Source organism: Abramis brama (assembly GCF_963993115.1).
Source record: "Abramis brama genome assembly, chromosome: 23".
Taxonomy (NCBI): domain Eukaryota; kingdom Metazoa; phylum Chordata; class Actinopteri; order Cypriniformes; family Leuciscidae; genus Abramis; species Abramis brama.
The window spans coordinates 19,598,451-19,622,921 of record NC_139985.1 but is presented as its reverse complement, the minus strand read 5'-3'; the positions used below and the strand labels follow the sequence as shown (position 1 = coordinate 19,622,921).

The 24,471-nt window shown below is 38.3% G+C and overlaps 1 protein-coding gene across 2 annotated transcripts in view; it reads right to left on the bottom strand.

Annotated features, from left to right (window-relative positions):
• palm1a (paralemmin 1a) overlaps positions 1 to 23,362 on the bottom strand; it is a 61,811-nt gene extending 38,449 nt beyond the window's left edge. Inside the window, exon 1 of one of the 2 annotated variants that reach the window (XM_084100779.1) lies at positions 23,065 to 23,362. In XM_084100779.1, coding sequence (XP_083956905.1) covers positions 23,065 to 23,069 — 5 coding nt within the window. In that variant the 5' untranslated portion in view covers positions 23,070 to 23,362. The remainder of the gene's footprint in view (positions 1 to 23,064) is intronic. The other variant, XM_084100780.1, reaches the window with a different exon arrangement.
• Between the last annotated feature and the right edge of the window lie 1,109 nt (positions 23,363 to 24,471).

Genomic DNA, 24,471 nt, shown 5'->3' with positions numbered 1-24,471 from the left:
GGTCGTTAAAACAGGTGGAAAAATCATATAAACTAGTAATGGGAAGTCCAATTCTTTTCCGCAAACTGGTGCTTTTGGACAGTTAGTTTCAATGAAACCGGTTCAGAAAAACGATTCACCAGTTAATATACGCAATCATGCAAAGATGTCATGTATATGCAATTATATTATTAAATCATGATGTGAAACACAGATGTTTTATGTTTAAAGCATGAAGTGAATAAACTAGTCTTAACTCACCTCTTTATAAACCATTTCACCCCCTCATTCAAATCAACTGCTAGTTTTTGCATGCTCATATCAGCTATCATATATCATTGGTTCTTCGCGGAGATGTCTGAGTCTGAACTGTTTTCTCAGTTCAGTGTTCTAGTGACTCGAGAAATGTTGTAACCATTAATCAATCCTTGACTTGAGAACTTCTATCAGTGTACTGCTGTTGAACTACTAGCATCGGAAAACTGTTATATTTCCAATACATTTTATTTACAGCAAAAGACATTAGAAACATACATCCCCCCTCCCTTTTATAACACTGAATGAGTTGGCAAAATCTGGCATCATAGGATATACTAGGCATTGGCTCGTTTCGATTGAGCAACTAGATCTGTGCTGACTCAAGCCATGAGTTGTTTCAGAAGGTTCAGTCCGATTTGGTGAACTGGTTCATCTAGTTCACTAAAAAGAACCGGATCAAAGGAAAGATTTATTCGCGAACTGGGAATCACTATAGACTTATATTTAAGGAGCGTCCTGAGCCATATCTATGGAGCAGAATAACAGAGACGAGTTGGGCTGCATGATCAATTGAAATTAAACCGGAATCGCAATATGGCTTAGTGCAATGATCTAATCACAAAGGCTGTGATTTAATTTGATAAATATATGCACTGCATCAGAGTGAAGCACAGCGCTGTATTCTTACACATGAGCGGTCCATTATCTGATGTTTGCAGCATCTCAGAGTGGCTTGGTTTGCAGTAAATGCAAAAGTTTGGGTCGATTTAATGTGCATTTGGGAACAAGGCAACCATCTTCCCAAACTTGTAATGAGAAGTGCTTACCAAAAGAAAACTTTAGGAGATTTATATTATAGATGTTTTGTAGCCATATTAACATACAACATTTTTACCAAGTTGTGCAGCTCTACAAACCACAGCAAACCTGGATTTTTATAATCACAACTAGTGTTTTTCCCCAAATCATGCAGACCTAATTGAGAGTGAGATCTTTTGATTTGGACAAGTAAACAACTACCCAGAACTACCTGGCAACACTCCCAGAAAACCCTAGCAAATCAACAGCACCATGCTAATAAGCATTCAGAACACCTTAGCGACCACCAACACCCTGGTAACGACCAACAATACCCTAAAATTGTAACAAACCATTCACATTTTTTACAGAAAATATAAAAACGCAGCCATCTTCCCTTCTTTATCATGGAACAAATTTAAAATTGGTATAGCATAAGTGTCATGGTTAAGTGTCTGTAATAAAGCACACAATAAAGGTGAAACTCAAGAAGAATTTTAACATGATACTCTACATACCAAACAAGAGAAACTCTAGAATAATATACAACCAAATAACACATAGAACTTAAACAATGCAGGACAAAAAACAGGAAGAGACTGAGGGCTTAAATAAACGGGCAAACAAAGGAGCTAATGAGATAATAAACAAGACACACCTGAACAGAATACTCAAATCAATCAGAAACCATGGAGACGAACAGGCAGGGAACAGATGAAGACAGTTAACTAATTAACAAACTAGAAAGCTGACCTCAAAACAGACATGAACAGAACAAAAAAAAAAAAGACCAAAGATGAAATCAAAACGTGACAATAAGTGTGTGTGTGTGTGTGTGTGTGTGTGTGATTGCTTGACTTCTGCATTGATCAGAAATGATTACTCAGCAAATTTCACATCCACATCCAGACAGATTGATGATTCACTGAACAAAACACTGCAGTTCTCCAGCCATCTGATAACACACTCCAGCATTAAGCAAAACAACTGAACAGATCAATATGGACACAAATATTGAATGCAAGCAAACTATAGTTGCGTTATGCAAAATATTTGGCCAGTTTGAGATTATTGTACCAGACTGGCAGATGACAAAGTGTTTTCAACATTTTAGTAAATTTTGACTAGATATTGCGTAAAATGCATGTTTTGTTTGCTTTCAACTGTTACGTGTCATTTGCAACCAATACTGAAGAAAATAATTCGTCACTTGCAGCACAAATGAAGTGCGAATGCAATGGCTAATAGGGAATAGCTTAATAGCATTACTCTTCCTATATATGGCAAAAATAGTGAGAGCAGTATGCTAGTATGCTATTCCAATGACTGTTTTCAAACAGGTTTCCCAAACACTCCCCTTGACTAGCATATTTTGGATAAACAATTAGTCCCATGCCTAAAGGCCTGTTCACACCAACACAAATGTTCGACGCAAAAATTCGGTCTTATTTTCACATTTTCGGATTCTTTCTTTGTCACTAAGCAAAATAGTCTGATCATGAGTGTAACAGAGTTGTAGTTTAATTAAGATGTTTATCGTGTCACATTTTCACACCAGACATTCATCTTGGAGTGAACAGCCCAACACTGGCTGAGCAAATATTTTGTCAGGGATTCTCAGACAAACAGGCTGAATTTGGAATATAAATACCACTGAACGACAATAATTGCTATGTTAATATGCTACGTTAATATGCTACTCCGAATTTAGCTAATGTTTACACATTTGAGTGGAATCAGTCTATAAATGATTTATAAATACAGAGATACCCATATTGGGTAAGAAGCAAGAAAAGTAGGTTAGTTATCTTCACAAACAGAAGAAAAAAATGCTTCATAAAAAGAAACCATTCCCTACATATTGAGCTCAGTGCAAGTTTGGCGCAGTGCTGGGTTCAGGGTCAGTAGGTCATTGTCGTCAGGCATAAAATTACATAATAATGTAATTCTCACAGAACCGTAAGGGCTCTTCTGTAAGGACTTTTCTCTCTCTTAAAAAAAAAAAAAAAAACTATACAGCTGCAGATTCTGTGCAGTGGAGGCTCAGTCATCTGTAAAATGAGGGTCATGTGTCTTGTTAATTTTCCTCCCGTCACATGCTTATCTGCCACAGCTAGCACAAACAACAGCAGGATCTCAGAGCAGGTCCGGTCAGCACACCCCATTCGCCAGCTGATTAGATTTCCTTTACAAGCTTAACGCTTTAATAGCTGTCAACAGCGTGTCCAAGTTGTCTTGTAATGTTATGTAAGAGCCAGAAATTTTCCCTCAGGTTTTCCCTCTTTCCTGATTCCCTGTGGTTTAATTACTTGTTAATTTCTTGATTAATTACACCTGTCTGTGTCCCATTTAGTTCCTTGTTTTCTTATATTCTCCCTGTTTTGTTCCGTTCATTGTCTGGTATCGTCTTTGTATTATGTTTTATTCCTGCTAATCTTTTGCGTGTTTCCTTTTTGAATTTATTATTAAAGACTGTTTTTGTTCCTACTCCTGCGTCTTACGATTTCTACAGCTACCAACCGTGACAGATTTGACTCAAGTAACATTTCTTATCAATGTTAAAAAAGTTACCATGAAAAGTGAAACCGTGAAAAGTGAAACCGTGATGCATTTTTTTCAGGAGTCTTCGATGAATCAAAAGTCATAGACATAATTATAGAACGTTATAGAAATAATAAATCTTTTGAAAAATTATAAATGTTACTTTTGATCAAGTTAATGTCTCCTTGTAGCCTGGGTTTCCCCATGCTGCCTTGAGCGCAGCGCGATTTTATTCACGCTGCTAGGCAGCCTGGATACCATGGACCAGATTTTCCCCTCAAAAAGGGAACCAATCACAGAACGGCGAGGGAGCAGCAAGACGATGACGACACCGAAGCAGTTTGTTTATATCTATGGATCCAACATGGCATCAGACGCGAAGTTACCTTTCGATGCAGCCTTAGATAGTGTTCTAAGTAGTTTAGAACGCAAGTTTATTTCGTCTTCTTCCTCGTCGAATTTCTGTCGCTCTACATATGTCATCTGGTATAATTGAAACGATTGGCTATGAGCTACGTACAGGCACATTTGATAGACATTCGTAGCGCCCAATAAACGGCTCTGGGCATTCGTAAACCACGCCTCAAATACGAGAAAATGAACATGTGGTTCCCAGACCACATCTCAATGAGAAAGAGGTCTGACGTTAGCCAGGCTAGTCTCCTTGCTGAATAAAAGTGATTTCTTTCAAAATGAAAAAAATCTCAAACTTTTAAACAGTAGTGTAGTTCATCACTATGAACAGGTTGCATGTCAATGAAAACAACAATAGCACTCGTTATGTTTATTATTAAGGGAAAAGTGGCTATTTCGTTCTTCCGGTTTAAAAAGCAAAGTTGAACCAACATCACGAAAAGTGAGGTATATTGGATAATTCGAAGTGGTTATTGGCTGCCGTGGCTGGAGAGTACTCTTTTACGTCATCAGTTTCTCCATATTATTCATGAGAACAGACTTATTTAATACAATCACTGTGCTAAATTATGCATGAGATCGCATGTCAAATGTGACAAGACCGGTTCATTCACCTCTGCCTGTTCAGCTTGGCGTAATATATTTCCTCAGTACAGTACAGCACAAAAATGTTTTCCCAGGAAAGAACTACTTTGACTACCAACACGGAAAATATGACTGTTACAATATTTAATTTGTAACAACATGCAGAGCGCACATGAGGGCGGTTTCTGCATGGAACACCACGATGAGTTTCACACCACTGGCAATCACAGTTCATATCCGGACCGGAGCAAGAGTTTTTCAAGTTTACGGACATATTTCATATACACTCTCCTGGTCCAAACATGAGCCAGCATTGTGTATGTGCACATATTTCATCATGTCTTCAAATGAAATGTGTGCAAATAAGGACACTGATATAGTGGTACATCTAAACATGAACACAATGACACGGTGGATTATTCTGATCCACAAAAGACAATAATATAGACCAACCAGAGCAAAGAAGAATGGGCAAAAAAGTAACTATGCCTTAAGTACCCCAACTCTGTTGTTTGTTTGTGTTTTTCTCCACTCATATTTTAATTAGAGGTCAACCGATTGAACGGTTTTGCCAATTAATTGGCACCGATAGTAGATTGCTGGAACAATCAGTTAACAGAAAAAATCCCTACCGATAGTTTTTCTGGGTTGTGTCCTGGGGCCTCATTTATAAACGTTGCATACGGTGAAATGAGAAATGGCGACACCGTCGGCAGATGGAAGAAACGCGTGAAAGTGTGTGAAACTGTAGACCGTTGTGTAAAAGAAATGGCAAAAATAAATAACATAAATAACATGAAGACTTCACAAGCAAGTCTTACAATTAACAGCCTACACGAACACCCGTTTGATCGATCTGCAGTGTAAAACAAACAAAATCAAACGAAGATTACAACAGAAATGCAAATTAACACATATTTGCAAAAAGAAAAGTGAAATATGTTCTGCAATAATATTGGCATGTTATGTCATCCGGTGCATCTGGCGCATCAGTGTCCCCCTCCGCCTCAGTCACCACTCCACTTAATAGGGATTCCCCAATAATTGCCGCCAGTCTCTCATTAAGATGGGTCAGCTCCAGTGTCCCCTTTCCCCCACCCGTGGCAGACACACTCTGGCGATGGAGCGCTAGACGCTTTTTTGCATCGACTTTGATGTCCGACCATTTCTTTTTTATTTCGGCCACGGTCCGAGGGTGTGAGGCTGCAGCATTAACGCGCGTCTGCAACCTTTTGCCACTCAAGTGCCTTTTTGGCATTAGTAATGCCCACACTGTACCCTCCAAACAACATTTTACTCCTCTTTTCCACCTCGCCAACGATAATTTCTACTTCACATTGAGTGAAGTTATGTTTCTTGGTTTTCCTCTCTGTGTTTGCCATGATTTTGTAATCGATGAATATTAACTTGTGGGCGTTTCACGGACTATTTATGGGCAACTATGGGCGTGACATGAAGCCGCAAAAGCTGCGCTACATTTAGAATTGATTGTGATTTATTAAGGGAAAACTGCGTAGGATGTGCGTGCGCACGGTTTTATAAATCCGAATATTTCTGTGCGTACGCACGTCCTATGTTTCATCCGTACGTCACTTCTGATGCAAATCCTACGCAAAGTTTTAGAAATGAGGCCCCTGGTGCGCCTCATTACACAGTACGAGAGCGGCTTCTAGAGGTGAAATGAAAACTATCACTGACGCCTTGTGGAGTTTGTTTTGACACGTGAGGCTGAACAGAGCGGGACACTTCAGTTCAGATGTGTATTTAAAACAGAAAATGGTTAAAACAGTGAAAAAAAATGCGCGCAAGTTGTATAGCGAAGATGCATATATAAAGCTAGTGGACAAGAGAAAGCAAACTGTATCGTCTTGCAGCCAACAGAAACATGTAAACAAATCAGAAACGCATTCAATTTCAGTTCTTTTTATCGTCACTCACACACATTTTGCTATTTTGATTAAATAATCAAGTGTTCTAACATAGAAGCATATTAAGCATGAGAGTATACAATATACATGCGTCTAAATTCAATGCTATGGCCTTTGTGTAGATATTTAAAAAAAGCCATCTGTAAGAATTACTGTTTGGGTTTATATGAAATGGTAACACTTTACAATAAGATTCCACTTGAAACATTAACTAAGGTTAATAAAAGCATTGTTCATTGTTAATTTCAACATTTTCTAATAGATTTTTACATTTTAAAGTTGTATCTCTTAAAGGGTTAGTTCACCCAAAAATGAAAATTCTGTCAGTAATTACTCACCCTCATGTTGTTCCAACTGCGTAAGACCTTCGTTCATCTTCGGAACACAAATTAAGATATTTTTGATGAAATCTGAGTGCTGGATCACTTCTCCATAGGCTGCTAGGTGACCGAAACTTGCTGGCCCAGAAAAGTTATTAAAGAGATTGTTAATATAGTCCAAGTGACTACAGTGGCTCAATCTTAAGTATATCAAGCGACGAAAATACTTTTTGTGCGCACAAACAAACAAAAATAACGACTTTATTCCACTATTCATTTCCTTCTCTCTGGGCCTCTAGTTGGTTCACGTAGTGTTTTTGCGCTGCGCGTCTGTGTTACACGTCACCACATAGGCTCACAATTGGCCGATGCTGGTCATGTGTGTGATGCGTGTTGACGTGCAACACAGACGCGCAGCGCAAAAACACTACGAGGCCCAGAGAGAAGGAAATGAATCAGTTTTAGCGACTCAGCAAGGCTGTTAGTCACTTAGAAATGATGCGCTAGCTGAGAGGAATTAAGTCAAAAGTGATCGAGTATGGATCATTTCAACGAACTTGATGAGCCCGTGATATCTTCTTCGGGGCGTAAAAGGAAAATAAAAGCTGAAACTTTTCCACGGAAACTTGCTAAAGCAGCACGTTAGTGGTGAGGGAAAATCTCCCTGTATTGCGTCTAATCACAACAACAAAGTTTGTCAGGCATCTATGTCAGCTGAGGAGATCAACGTTACAAAGATTAACCGAGTGTTTTATTATGTATCATAGCAATTACTTGGTCTTGTTTAACTCTGAAACATAAAATGTGGAGTTATCTGTGAAATGTGGAGTTAAAAACTTTTAACTTTTACCTGTATTTTTTGAAAAACATGATTTATGAAAATGAACAAGAACGGAGTTATCTGTTTTTGCAAATTAACTCTTCTGTTGTAAATGTCCCAATTGGGAGAGGGTGTGCAATTTTCAAAGAGTTCAATTAAACATTCATGTAATCTATTTTGGTTGTATTTGTGAGTTAGGCTAATAAACGTAGCTGGTTGTGTAAACTTGTCACATAATATCTAAATATCAATAAATCAATCGATATAGCCCTGAATCGAATCGTAATCTTATCGCAGAATTTTTTGAGGTATCGGCAAATATCGTATCGCTGGCTGAGAAAATCGATATCGTATCGTGATGAACTGTCCGGATTACACCCCTAACAGACAGGTGTGTTGGATCAGGGTTGGATCTGAACTCTGCTGGTAGGCAGATCCAGGATGGGCACCCCTGTTGTAAGTAATATGTCACGTAATGTTACATTTACCCCAGAAAAGCCATTTAATGACTCTCTAGAGAGGAGCATTTTGAACATAGTTTGTGCTTGCTGTTTAATAATCACTTGAAACTTAGCAAACTGGCAGCTCCAGTAGTAATGAAAAGATTTATCTTGAACTCTGTCATGGAAACTAGCATGTATAAACCTTAATTAAATAATTTAATCAATTAAAAAGGATTATACCCGTATAGGCCTAATATTACACTGTACTCACATAGATAAGTAGGATGACCAGGATGGATGAATTAGCTGCGGGCGCCATCTTCACGCGATAACTTATTCGACACACAACTCTCACAGTCGTTTTATAGCCGTTGAGTGTACATCGGTTGAACACTTGTTATTGCGGTGCATTGTACACACTATTCATTTCCTTCTCTCTGGGCCTCTAGTTGGTTCACGTAGTGTTTTTGCGCTGCGCGTCTGTGTTACACGTCACCACATAGGCTCACAATTGGCCGATGCTGGTCATGTGTGTGATGCGTGTTGACGTGCAACACAGACGCGCAGCGCAAAAACACTACGAGGCCCAGAGAGAAGGAAATGAATAGTGGAATAAAGTCGTTATTTTTGTTTGTTTTTGCGCACAAAAAGTATTCTCGTCGCTTGATATACTTAAGATTAAGCCACTGTAGTCACTTGGACTATATTAACGATCTCTTTAATAACTTTTCTAGGCCAGCAAGTTTCGGTCACCTAGCAGCCTATGGAGAAGTGATCCAGCACTCAGATTTCATCAAAAATATCTTAATTTATGTTCCGAAGATGAACGAAGGTCTTACGCGGTTGGAACAACATGAGGGTGAGTAATTACTGACAGAATTTTCATTTTTGGGTGAACTAACCCTTTAACATTATAGTTAATGCACTGAACTAACATAACTAATGATCAAGGTATACTTTATTTTTTTAAATTGAAAAAGTACAGTACATTTTCATGGTTCAGTACTGTTTTTCAATTTTTGTAATAAAGCTCAGCACTATTTAATGTGTTATGTTTGTTTTTATTCAGTATCCATTTAAAAAACTATCGGTTGGTTAATCGGTCATCAAACAGCGTGGGCTAACCTACCTATCGTTATTGGTAAAATCCACCATTGGTAGACCTCTAATTTTAATATTCATTTGCCTGAATAATGAGTGTGTTGCAGGTCTGTTTTATTGGTGGTTTCTCCCCTCTTCACACCCTCTACACTCCCAGTTTTCCACAGCTTTACATGCCCAGTCTTTTTCAAAGCTGAGTTGTGAACGACCAGGCTACAACGGGGGTTTCATGACACTAGGAACAAGGAACAGGAACAGGTGCAAGACTAATTAGAAACTATGGTAACTAACAATAAACTAGAACTCAGGCAGAACAGTGACACAAAACAAAACTAAACAGGACATGATTGTGACAGCAGCAGAAGATGAAGGTTTTTCCAACTTGTTTGGACAGTCACTGAATAATTTACTCATTGCTAAAAGTAAATAAAAATACTAGCTGCTAAATTCATGAATGTTTAAAGTTTTTATGTTAAAAATGATATGATATGTGAATGATGTGCATTCACATGAAACTCCAGGCATATTAGTAGCCTGAAGCATGATTGCCTCACATCTTCAAGATCACAAGACTAGCCACATAGTAGTTTTCCCTCTGTAATTCTGCTATCCAGGACAGAATAAATTAATCTTGGCTGACAGTTAATAGATAATTTTTACATTTACATTGGCAAGTTGGATATGTGTGTTGCTGACTAGCATCTGCATTGAAGAAAAACATGGTTATAACAGGTTCTGATTGTACAAAATCATCCACAAGTCCACATCTATTGTATTCTCTTGGCCACAATAATATGATAATAATATGACTCTGATAGAACATGATAGGCCATAAAAGGAAATTATTGTTTCCTCGGGTATTTTCTTAGATTAATCACATATTTCACAAATTAAGCTGCTTGTAACATGCACCACTTGTTTGAAAACAGTCTAGGGAGAAGAAGGAATTCAAGGCATCTCTTTTACTCTAAGGAATCACATCAGACATACTAGAGAACTAAAACAGATGTTTTTCCACTCAATAAAGCAGCACCTCATCTCATCACGGTCTGAATGCATTCTTCTAACAGTTTCAGAAGTCAGATCATTTCACATCTCTCAGCTGAGTTCAGGGATGTTTTGAGGTCGTGTGGATGAGCAAATGTCCTCCTGCAGTGAAAAAAAGCATGAGACACAAAGAGCAGCTTTGAGACCCCATGACTGCGGGAGTGTCCCGCAAACAGAAACATTAAGAGAACTATTCATGTCAGACCTTGACCAAAGAACTAATTTGTGTTCTACTTAGAAAATAGATTAATGATTCTATTACCTTCCTGTCTGTTCTCACATCTAAATCTGGACACAAAAAAAAATTAAGGGCCCAATAAAACTGACTTTTTTATTACTTATTATTATTAGCAATATTTTGTATTATTTTTTACCATTTCATTTTCAGGTTACTGATCAAGAAACCATATTGCTTTAAGTGTTACAATGTGCGTTTTTTTCTTTCTTCCTATTTAGCTTTAATTTATTTTATTACTTCAACTTATTTTATTTCAGTTAAAGGCACAATATGTAACTTTTTTGCTTTAAAAATAGCAAAAATCACTATATCTATGTTATATATTTTTTTTAGTTGTGTACTTACATTATCCCGACTGTTTCCAACAACTTTCAAACCAGGAGAAATTTGTAATTTAATTCGAGAAACGTCCCGTTTCTTTATTTCCGTTTTGTCGCCGCCAATGCCGTCATATCCGCGTTGTCCCTGGTTTCCGCTCGTGCTGCCATGGCAACCAGAGCTATGAACCAGAGCCCTCTGATAGTAACCAAAGCGACTGACGCGGACAACTTTGTAGTTTGCCATGTCTATTTGCACGCTGTTGTTGTTTCGTTCAAACATTATGGACCATGGCAAGCAGACTTTGGATAAAAAAAGGAGAACTAAAACGAGAATCAATATCAGCGCGGTGTTTTCGAGATGCCGAGAGCTCCCATAGACAGTATATAAACGAGAGCTCCACGTCCGAGACTTCGACCGCTCCTACATGTACTTTATTAAACAGGTGAGCACATTTACATAAAACTAATCAATGTTATATAGTTCAACAATGATAAAATGTTAGAATATGATCTGTATGTTATTCTAATGTTGATCTAGTTTACTGCTAGTCTCATACAGACAGACTAACACATACATTACAACACATTCAAATGCAGTTTAGTGTGCTAGTGTAATGTTAGACCAAGTGAAACAGCGCTGCGTTACCTCACAAGTTTAATTTGTCTAATAAACTGACCTGTAAGTTGTAATTCTGCACTTGCGTGTAGTTCGGTAGAATGAAATGTCCATATTCCTTTTATATCCGCGGGACTCGCGTCGCGTGTGGAGCTGATAGCTGTCTCTTAGCAATCCCGAACTGCTTCATATCACAGTCATGATAAAAGCATCGATGTATTCAGTCATCCATAAACATTATTAGATCGGTCGGCTTGACGTTGACGACAAGATCCATAATTCTTAGCAAATGTTGCGTCATCAATCTACGCCTTTGTTATTGTAAATAGGTTAGTGACCCCTAGTGGCGGAAAATTCCATACTGTACGTTTAATTGCCTAGGCAAAATTTTGAATTATCTATCTATCTATCTATCTATCTATCTATCTATCTATCTATCGAGGCTTTATTTCATTTAATGAAAACTATGACTCATTTTACACATTATAATTATTATTAACTCATGACATTTCTCTTTCAACCCTGTTACTTTTGACTTTTTTGAGGAAAAACAAGTACAAAATCGACTAATAATGGAATTAACTAGCAAATATCATTTCATATTTTTATGTTTTCCTTTAGGACAACTAAGTTCCATGTCAATTTAATTAGGCTTATCTAAATAACAGTAATATCAAACAAAAACGTATTACACAAAAACCTCAGTTCACACCCAAATGTTAAATCAAAAGAACAACAGTTCATGTTTTTAAGGCAGTCTACATCCCAGTGGCAGAACAGTCTAAAGAATCCACCTAATGAGCCATGCTCCTATAATGACCCTACAAAACAAATAACCATAACTCAGTAAAACACACTTAAATGTCAAGGCTAAGAATGTCAATGTCTAGAGATTATTGGTTTAACCTTTACTACTGCTGCTCATGGAGGAGAGGATAAGCATGAAGGCTTCCAGGCTGTCACGATCCCAGTCTTGTGGTCTCATGTTGTGTAAAGGACTTTTATATTGAAGTGTATTTGCTGTTCCTATTGTTTCGGTTCACTTCCTGTGTTTAGTTCTTGTTTCCTTTGCTTTCTTTGTTTGCTGAGTTTGAAATCGCCCCCTAAACCCTCATTCACTATTCCCTTCATCAGTCCCTTAATAGTCCACTTGAAGAGTGAATAAAAACGAGCGAGTTCATTTCCGACACTTGGTTAAGAGAGTAAGCAGTTTGGAAAAGTATATAATTTTATTTTAGTAATTTCCAGGTCTGGAAAAGTCTGTAAAAATGAAATCAGATAATGGAAAAATATGGGTGCCCAATTCTGTTCCTGGAAATCTACCTTCCTGCAAAGTTCAACTCCAACCCTGATCTAACTCAACTGAAGCAGCTAATTAAGATCTTCAGGAGCACTTAATCATTACAGACAGTAGGGGTGTAACAATTAATCGATCAAACGTCTAACGATACGATGCATTGATGCCACACATAAAATATCAATATACAGTACCTTTATTTTGACACTCACCACATCCTCACGTAACTTTTCTCAGCTGAAATAGATGCCTGACAAGATTGACTGAACCCTAAACATGTTTTGTCACAAAAGTCGGTAGGCATCGCAAGTTCATGTTGTACAGCAGAAACCGACAAGCACCCTTGTTGTTTGTGGACACAATCAGTTTTAGCGACTCAGCAAGGCTGTTAGTCACTTAGAAATGATGCGCTAGCTGAGAGGAATTAAGTCAAAAGTGATCGAGTATGGATCATTTCAACGAACTTGATGAGCCCGTGATATCTTCTTCGGGGCGTAAAAGGAAAATAAAAGCTGAAACTTTTCCACGGAAACTTGCTAAAGCAGCACGTTAGTGGTGAGGGAAAATCTCCCTGTATTGCGTCTAATCACAACAACAAAGTTTGTCAGGCATCTATGTCAGCTGAGGAGATCAACGTTACAAAGATTAACCGAGTGTTTTATTATGTATCATAGCAATTACTTGGTCTTGTTTAACTCTGAAACATAAAATGTGGAGTTATCTGTGAAATGTGGAGTTAAAAACTTTTAACTTTTACCTGTATTTTTTGAAAAACATGATTTATGAAAATGAACAAGAACGGAGTTATCTGTTTTTGCAAATTAACTCTTCTGTTGTAAATGTCCCAATTGGGAGAGGGTGTGCAATTTTCAAAGAGTTCAATTAAACATTCATGTAATCTATTTTGGTTGTATTTGTGAGTTAGGCTAATAAACGTAGCTGGTTGTGTAAACTTGTCACATAATATCTAAATATCAATAAATCAATCGATATAGCCCTGAATCGAATCGTAATCTTATCGCAGAATTTTTTGAGGTATCGGCAAATATCGTATCGCTGGCTGAGAAAATCGATATCGTATCGTGATGAACTGTCCGGATTACACCCCTAACAGACAGGTGTGTTGGATCAGGGTTGGATCTGAACTCTGCTGGTAGGCAGATCCAGGATGGGCACCCCTGTTGTAAGTAATATGTCACGTAATGTTACATTTACCCCAGAAAAGCCATTTAATGACTCTCTAGAGAGGAGCATTTTGAACATAGTTTGTGCTTGCTGTTTAATAATCACTTGAAACTTAGCAAACTGGCAGCTCCAGTAGTAATGAAAAGATTTATCTTGAACTCTGTCATGGAAACTAGCATGTATAAACCTTAATTAAATAATTTAATCAATTAAAAAGGATTATACCCGTATAGGCCTAATATTACACTGTACTCACATAGATAAGTAGGATGACCAGGATGGATGAATTAGCTGCGGGCGCCATCTTCACGCGATAACTTATTCGACACACAACTCTCACAGTCGTTTTATAGCCGTTGAGTGTACATCGGTTGAACACTTGTTATTGCGGTGCATTGTGGGATTGAATGAGTGCACTCGATAATGTCCACGTTGGTTTCAGACACCACTACAAATGGCTGTCCCCTCAAATAGTGCCCTATTTAAGGGTATTTAAGCCCTTGTTTGTCACCATAGCTACCCTTATTTATTTCCATGGCTACTCGTCACCTTCACCTGTCCCTTGTACACCTCTTTATCTTGTGTATTTTAACCCCAGTGTTTTCCCATGTTCTTTGTCAGGTCTTGCCCTTCCATGGCTGATTCCTGAGTTCTCTGTTGTACTGTTCCTTGCATTTTTTGTTTTTGTTAATAAAGGTAATTGCTGCATTTAGATCCTTCTCTCCTGCATTTTTAAAGTTCACCAACACACATGCTGTCACGTAACGTGACATCAAAGCTCACGAAGATGATGAATACACAGAATAATCTTTATAAGAAACACGCAGAAGATACTCATTATTAATTCCTCTATTATGTCAACAGCATTGAGTAATGCAATCCATACATGGATGAGAATGGACAGAGAACAAGGGAGGACACAGGTTTTAAATAATCAGGAGAACTAATGACATAATTGACAGAACAGGTGAATGAAATCAATAATCAGACAAACACGAAACATAGGAATCCTGACAGTATGCCCCCCTCTGGAAAGGTCCGTCCTCGTGCCTTATACGGTCCAACTGAGGGAGGGAAGGTGGGGGCTCAGGAGGAGGGCGAGGAACTGGAGAGGAGCAAAACAAAACCAAGTCCAAAGAATAAGTCCATGGGGGAGTGGAGGGTGGGAGGAGCCAGGGGGAAGCCAGGAGCAAGAGGAGCTGGATGTTGAGCCAGAGGTCAGTCAGAACGAGTTCCCAGGGAGGAGTCAAAGCAGGAGGAGCCATGATGGAGACGACCTGATGGAACGCACCCTGGCTATGACCGACGAGGTACTGGAGGTGTACCCGCAGCGACGAGCGTTCAAGGTATAGCCGTGGAACGAGAGGACAGAGGCGGAGCCGGTGGGACCGAGGACGAAGGCGGAGCCAGGGGAAGGTTGGCGCCAGACGGAGCCGAAGGTGCAGGCAGGACAATGTCCAACCAAGGCGGAGCCAGAGAAGCCATATTGCCGATGATTTCCGGTGGAGCCGAGGGAGGGAGAAGCCAGGGCGGAGCCGATGTGTCGACAGGCTGAGGGGAAGCGATGGGCACAGAGGCTTGAGGCAGAGTCAGGGGATCCACTGTACTGGATGGAGCTGGTGGCCTGAAGACACTGGGCAGGTCTTCACAGCATATATATATATATATATATATATATATATATACACATATACATATATATATACACACACACACATATATACACACACATATATACACACACACACATATATATATATATATATATATGTATATAACCTCCAGGTTTCCATCATGGGATCAGTTTTAATTAATACATTTAGTTTTAATTAATTTTAATTACATTTTATGAATTAAACAGCTTGTAAACATACTTTCTGGCAGAATTTGTTTTTAATAACCTGTTAAATATGAAGGCATTATGCAACTATTTAAGACATTTCTCCTTTACTTAGAAACTGTTTGGCATAAAGCATTCTTTATAGAACCCTTGGTTTCTACAAACCCCACAAAACCCTTTTTTTGTTAAGAGCGTACAAATAGTTTGAGAGCATTCAGTGTATTTCCACACTGTCTAAAGATTTCCAAAGTTAATTCAGCCAAGGAAATGACATGCTAAGCCTGAAGCCCCTATAGACTGACTCTGATTTATAGTGTAAATTTAACCCATGTGCAGGGCTGTTCGTGCCTTTGGGCTAAAAACTAGTGACAGAGGCGTCCAGCAGCAGAGCAATCATGTCTGGTTAAAGGGTCACAGACACAGCTGAGCAGCAGGAGATGCGAGGCCAGATTCTGCTGATGCTACTCTTTGAGAACACTATGAACAGTGAATGTGTCTGTTTGTTTTGCATGGGAATGTTCACCTAAAAATGAAAAGTCTGTCATCATTTACAACCCACCCTCATGTCATTCCAAACATGTATGATTTTTAGTGCTGTCCCCAACTAAAGATCAAGTCAATAGAGTTCAAAGAATACTGGGACCTACTGATTCTGAGACATTTTTTAAATATAGCCTATATATTTTTTGTGCTCCACAGAAGTTTGGAACAATATGGGTGAGTAAATTATTCCTTTAACTAAGGCTTAAACGTAATGAACATGCTATCTAATATGCCAATTTAACAACACACACACAATCATAGATTGAACAAAATATCATTGAGACCTAACTAGAAACCATCCAGAACACATAAGAAACGACCAATAGCAACTGCATAGCAACGCTTTGGCAACCAGCCATGATGGGGAGTTACAGTATATATCAAAACTGAGGCCCGATTTAAATAATTTAAATGTTTTTTTTAACAAATTTTAACCATGATTTAACTAAACCCTTGTGATTTAAAACAAAGGAACAAACTAGTACAAAGGCACTTGATATTATAACTCGGAATTGCCTGTTAAAAAGATTGTAAAATTGTGAGATTAAAAAGTTGCAATTCCCTTTTTTTTTCTTTCTTTTTTTTTTTCAGTGGTGGAAAAAAGCTTCCATAGGGCTTAATTTATATTGTGACCACAAATTCAGAATTTGTTAAGAAGAACAATGTGGCCATGAATTAAAAATTTGTTTCCATGAATTATTATTTCCCTCGTTTTAGTTAAATTGTGACCATGTTACACAATTTTTTTCCTTTGTTTTAGTAAAATTGTGGACACAAAATTGTTTCCTCATTTTAATTTAGTCAAATCAAAACAAATTAACGAATTGGTAAAACATGGCCACAATTTAACTAATTGAGGGAACCTAGTACAAGTTTATCACTGAAAACTGTATCGTACTTTGTCTACTATTTAAACAGCATTATGGTAAAAATGGAACCATATGGCAACAGCTTTCGTACCAGTATGCAATGGCATTTTGCAGGGGGGTTGGGCAGAACTGACGGAACTGCAGTTTCTTTCAGTTTTCTCCCTTCCGTTTGGCCTATAACACTGGTCATCCAATTTGAAATTTTGACTAAACACACCGTGGTTTTTCAGATTTTCCGTAGCGGTGTTCTCTCCATATTTGCGATTCTTTGCATCCTTTAGCTACTGCCTACAATGCCCTGGATCCTTAATTCAATGCCCGAAAGTAGCTCGCTCTTGCTAAACGTTTACTCGTTGAATTCTTGCACTAGGGAACAAGTTGACACTATTATGACTAAGGGCCCTATCTTGCACCCAGCGCAATTGACTTTGTACACCGACGCATGTATCATTCCTATTTTGCACCCGCGCAAAGCGCGCTTTTCCCTCCACAGAAGCACGTCGCTAAACTAGGGAATGAACTTGCGCTCCCTGGGCGGTTCAGCGCAAAAAAGGAGGCGTGTTCTGGCGCAAACGTTCCTTCATGCTATTTTGCAGGTTTAGAAAACAATTGCGCCACTAACCAGGAAAAAATAGTTTAAAGTCAGTGGCGCGTTGCGCATGTTATTCATATGCTATTTTAAGGGCGCATGCTTGGCCATAATCAATGTAACGTGTGCACAACGCGCATACACTTTGATTCTCTCATCTACACAGAAGCAGCAGTTTTCATTTTTGCAAATCAAACATTATTACGATAGATAGATAGATAGATAGATAGATAGATAGATAGATAGATAGATAGATAGATAGACAATTTATTATAAAAGCATACATCTAGCTTACACATTTACCCAAATTATCGTACGCCTGTTTAACCGAAGTTAATTTGGGTGGGTTTCTACATTTCAGTGTAACTTCTCTCTTTTACGGCCGTGACGAGAGCGTTTCTCTCTTCGGCTGTGAACCGCTCCTGGCGCGCACCTGGCAAATCCGCCGTTACAATAGCAATCCGCTATGGAAAAAGCGCGTCTGCTCTTAAAGGGAATGTGAGATGACGCTCTGATTGGTTTATTTCACGTTACGCCCAAACCACACCTAAGAATAATGAAGCTACTTCAGACCAACTCATTTTAGATTTGCGCCTGGCGCAAGAGTCATTTATCCCGCCGGGAAAATAGCAACAGCGCCCAAGGCCCGCCCACAAAGTTACTTGCGCTTTGCGCTTGACACTTGCGTTTCAGATCGTTAAAATAGGGCCCTAAAAGTTTACTAAGAAGTATTTCCTACTTAAGATAGGCGATATTTGACTCTGGTCAAGTGTATCCATAGCAGACTGGTGGGAGTGTCTTTGGATAGCATTTTTTTCTTTGCTTCTTCTAGTCAGGTAGCAACAATGTCAAAAATGTTTTCATCTTTCAACAGCATAGGCAGCCAATTTGTATTGAAAGCCCATTTTGCCAGTAGTGAAGTACCCCTTTAACTAAAACAAAGGAGCGAGCTAGTACCACGTAGCCATGATTGAACAAATCTTCTTTTTTTTTCCAAGTCATGTGCAGGATTCTGTATAACGTCTTTAGAAAGTGTTAAAAAAAGTGTACAAAATAATCCTGCAATCCTGGAAAGGAAATTATGTAATGATTCTGTAGTTGCATGCACTTTCAGCCTGATATCCATATCCAAAGTTGCAGTACTGAAATCCACACTATTCTGTCCACATCCCTATGGATTTATTCATGAACTGCTCGATGAATTGAATTGAAAGAATACTGTCTAATTTATATGACCTCGCCCCATTTTGTCAGTAAAGGGTGTTGGCCATGACATATAAATTAGATAACAGAGAGCTCCTATCACACTGATAATGAATAACAGAGTGAAGAGAATAACAAAATGGACAGGAACTGAAGGGCAGAGGATACATTAGTTTTAAATCATGGTGGGAAGGGTTTCCCATTTGCTTTTTTAAAGGGGTCCTATTATGCCCTTTTACGAAGTCTCAATTGTTTTGGGGGTGTACTTGTAACATCTGCATCTGCCATCCATTCCTCCAACCGCCAGAGGGAGCTCCTGAATACTGAATACTGCTGTTTTTCTCCTGCATCACTTCTTGTTCCTATCTGTTATAAGCCATGTTGTTTGTACATCATGTTGCGAAGTATTGCCAGCTTACCCTGTCTCTTTCGAGTGTTTACTCTACCCTGTTTGTTTACGTTTCTATGCCTGTTTATGACCACGACTCTTGGATTACGGATTTGGGCTAAATTTGGGAAAAGGAAGTGATGCGGGAGGAAAACGGCAGTATTCAGTATTCAGGAGATGGCTCCCTCTGGCGGTTGGAGCAATGGATGGCAGATTACAGTACTAGAATATGTTTTCATGCTTGATTGTTCAAAAAATGCATTTTTTTTAAACATGTTTTACATTATTACAGCAACTTTCTCCCAAGTCTGGTTTGAACACGCTGATTTCGATGAAGCCCCTCCTTCCGAAATACAAAATGTGCTGTGATTGGTTAGCTCGCTGGCCCAGTGTGTAGTGACTGGCACCACTTAGCACGTGTTTTGGAAATGTACCACCCCTCCACAACTGCTAGTTCTTCTCTAGTGTAAGTATTTAGGATGGCGTCGATTTCAAACCAATTTGAGCCCGATTCAGACTCTGACAATGTTAACGAACAACATTTTTGTAATTTCCTTATACATTTTAGATACGATGTTATCCACCATTTAATCATGATATTTGTCTGAAAACTATGGTAATACAATCAGTAGGCTAATCGATCACAAACCCATGGTTAACTTTCCTAAGGATCGGTGAACGTCTTATATAAGCGAGAGCTTACAAAAGCAACAGAAAACAAGCTGTTCTTCATAAAATGTGCAGCACACAGATAAACGTTGCGGTTATAATGTTCAGGAACAGTGATTTCACCAATCTAATGCGCCTGAACACACCTCGTTTTCAGACCAACACGCCCATGGGAGCACAAATGGGTGCAAATACATTTGCTATTTAAACAACGTGGTGCAGGACGTGAAAATGATAACTGCGTCGGGCTGAAACTAGCAAAAAAATTTATTATAAGTATATAACTATATATAACTTGAAAACTGTATTGCGCCAGGTATATGATAGGGCCCTATGACTTCATAAAGCCTGGAAAAATTGCACTGTAGCTCTAGAAAAGGGGATTCTGTTAAATAAAAGATCTACCTTTGGAGTGGACTGAGCTTTGTAATCTTGCAGATCTTTTTTTATGCTCAAGCAGCAGCATTACACACTAACTAAAGTTGAAAAACTGGAAAAGCATAATAGGACCCTAATTCGCTTTAGTTCTCACTCAGTTTTCATCCTTCTTTGAGGAACCCTGACCAAGCAGTTTCAGGCCTGTTCATTAGGGCTCAGCTCAGACACAGTGTCTGATGAATCCTTTGAAGCTTCCCAGCATTCCTCAGCACATGTGGCAGAAATCAGCACTTCATAAGCAAGAGGAAAGGATGACAGTGGAGAAATGGTACGCATGCTGAGTTCCAAAGCAACATCAACAGGAACTGATGCGCCCATCAACCTTCTCATTGAAGCCTGAGATTAACAATGCTCCATCTTGACTATACACTTCAGTGAAAGGGAAAACGAGCAGCTTTATCATACTCCTATTTCATCACAACTGCACCGATCATAAAAAGGCAATGTGCAGTACCAAAAATACACAATAGGATTATACATACATTTACCGCCACATTTTTTTCAGCTAAAAGCAGGTCTTATTATATTTCAAGGAAGATATTTTCATTGTGCCAATAAAACAGCGCCTAATTTCATCCTCTCCTGAACGGAGTGGTCATTTATGGGGTTTCAGACTGACTCGTGCGAGTCACTAATGGAGAGGCATGTGTCATCCGATATGGGTAGGGCCTTTCATTCAGATTCCAGGAGCAACTGTCAGCCCACCCCTCATCTCTCTCCCTCTGGTGTAGTACATTAGAGTAATTAAGTCTGCCGGCAGTTGTCTCTGCTCTTCTAGCTAAAGCCCCGGTCATGATGTATCCTCTCAGTTTCACTCACAGAGGGAAACAGGATTCTCAGTGCATGGATTATTAGGTTGTTTCACATCAATGCAGCTCACTGCATTCTTTCAGAAATCTGTCAGACAGAAATCTTTTGTGTATCGTTTATGTACCAATACATCTTTTCAATTGACATGCTTGAAGTCAGCATGGAATGGAATCTATTTTCTAAATGCATCTTAATGATCTCATTAAGGATCATTTATCCATGTTTAATTTATAACATATTTTAACTTTGTAATTTTTAATCAAAATGTCACAATTCGTAAAAAAATTTTTTTTTTAATTTTCAATCATTTAGTCCGCTTAAGCCCCGCCCCTTTCTTACAATCAACTGCAAGCTTGCAGTCAGATCTGCCTCCATTCAATCAACAACCGATAGATAGATATTATTATTATTTTTTACAATATGGAAGAAATTATCTGTTGCCATTACATCACAACTATCATTTGTCTTTCTCAATGTGATGCATTACTCAACTTGCAAAGTTCGATTTAATGTACAATTTTCTGAAATGTTGCAATAAACAATATTTGTATTGCTAGAAGAAAAAAATCAGCACAGCATTAAAGTTAAAGTTCAGAGTAAGCAACAGAGAAACGCAGCAGAGAAAAAAAGACCCATCACAATTCAATATGCAAATTAATGCAAAAAAAGACCAATTTAGAAGGCAAATTATTAGCAATGACCTAATCACTTTTTAATTTTAATTGATCCTTGCAAGCACTGTGAAATATAGTCTACATTTTGAATTAAAGTGGAGTTGTGTGATTTTGTAAAGACTTTTATTAAAAAATGATTACCAGATTGCTCAATATCAAGCATCATGTACAAAACCCTTTAACCTCTAAGTGGGGTTTCTCTCACTAGTGTGCATGGAGCGAGAAATAAATCTGGATTGTAGTGATCCATTGAGCAGAGAGCTCTTTAAATCCATTCTATTAATATACAGTGTTCCACACTTTCAGTGCCTTGATTCTTTAGGGTGCGTTCACACTCGGAATGTTTGTTTCGAGTAAAACTAACTCTGGTTTGATTGTTTTGTTAATGCGGTTCATTTGAATAAGTGTGAACGCTGCCATCCGAACTCTGCTAAGCACCAAACAAGCGGACCGAGACCGCTGAAAAGAAGTTAACCGAACCCAAAGCATACTGTTTTGGCTCATTTTCAAACTATTTCCGTTGGCGGAGATGAAATATTAAAAGAAATTAGCCGGTTTCTCTATGCAGTATAGTTACTCATATTGCTTACTTTATAGGAAGGCTAATCGTTCTGTAAAACACGGAATATAAGCATGGCAGCTTAGTAGCCTCGTGCCTATGACCGAATCACAGTAGTGATTAAATACAGTAGCCTACGCGATACTGTAAACAAACATTCAAGTAAGATGAATAGCAAGTACCTCAAAGATTAAAAAAAGAGACATGCTGCTTCTAAATTAGCCATGAAAACAACTGCACTGAGTGTCAATGGCATGAAGGAGAAACCTATTTCTGTCAGCACGGGGGATATAGAGCGCATGTGTGCTGGATGCTGCTCACCCCTGGATGTCATACCGTTATCCGCTGTACCGATACACATTACACCACAGCAAAAATATAAAATATAGCTCCAAACCATCATTGTTTTAAACAGTAACATTTGGAACATTAAAAATGCAGCCTTATTTCAAATATACCGTTTAATTGTGCCATAGGAACAACAAAAAGAGCAGAGCTTGGGATGTTTTGCAGGTGTGGCTCCGTTCACTCATTAAAAGGGCCAGCGGCACACTGGCCTGCCCACTAAATGAAGAATAGTTGCTATACTCACTGCATATTGTCCCAGTGCTGTTTCCCCTCAAATTTCAGGTTTATTTTCCCGTTTGTTTGTTTTTATCAGATGCACAGCACCATCAGTGTCAGCCTTGTGTCTTCTTCCCTGTGTGTGAGCAGTGAGACCGGGAGCTGCTGCTGCTGGCGTCCCTCCCCTGAATCTGCCCCTCTCTGCCTTATGATCAGTCCACCGCGAAACTGGAAAAAACAAACAAACAAAAAAAAACACTTCACGTCCGTGTCAACGAGCTCTAAAACTGATCACTGTGGTAATATCTCTTTATGAACTCTCCGAGAGAGTCCGGTTTCTCGGAGATCTGAGTTTTGTATGTTATAGATGTTTTATTTGAAATGATATTTCGCCCAGTATTGTAATTAATTTGGGATTTGTCGCCCTCTCATGGACGTAGAAGGTACTATGAGTCTATGTAAATATGTGTTGACATCACGTTGCACATACTTCTATTTGTATATTTTTAAATTATTTAGTCCGTTGATTGAACTCTCAACTTGGCATTTCATTCATTCATATTCATCATATAATTATATTAAATATCTGTTCTGAATTTGTCATTTATTTAAATAATTTATTTTGACACAGCTGCTAGATTTTTTAAATAGACAAAACATGATTCAAGTTCCTGTAACCTCTTTAACCTCTTCATTGTTCATTCAAAAAGTAAATTACACTAACATAATCGAATGTGCACTTCTACTACAAAATGATTGGAAAAGAAGATATAGCCTACTGATTGATGAAGTTGTGCAAGTTTTGTAAGTGCATCTACAGAACTTCTCATAATTATTCATCTTGCCCAATCTGAAATGCACAAATAAATATGGGGAATATTTCTAAATATGTATATGTAATAATACAGGCTATTATATATAGGCTAATATATAAAATATATATGAATAGCCTACCTTTTAAGGCATTTAATCTTTTTATTTATTTATTTATTTTTTAAATCTTCAATTAAATAGAAATAAATATATATTTAATCTTTTTTTTTATCATCAAATCATTTGTATGGTTATTTTTGATTTTCTAAAATTGCAGTGATTATTTTATGCATATGTTATTGTGTGCACGGAGGAGAATTGGACATGAGTTGTTATGTTATTTTCATATTATATATGCCATTATGACACAATATGACAATCTGTGGTGTGCATCTTTCAGCTGACACTGCAGCTGGGTTGTGTGTTTGGCAGGCAGCCTGTAGATGGAGTACATGACAAACTCTTGCTGTAGGCCTACATATACATAGAAATATTACCATGACCATAGGAATCTGAATTCATTTTGAAATTGGTGATAAATCATTGAAGATGTATAAATCAATGACATATATAAGTTGAGCACGATTCTATCCTCCTCACTAACAGAGAAAGCAGAAAATCT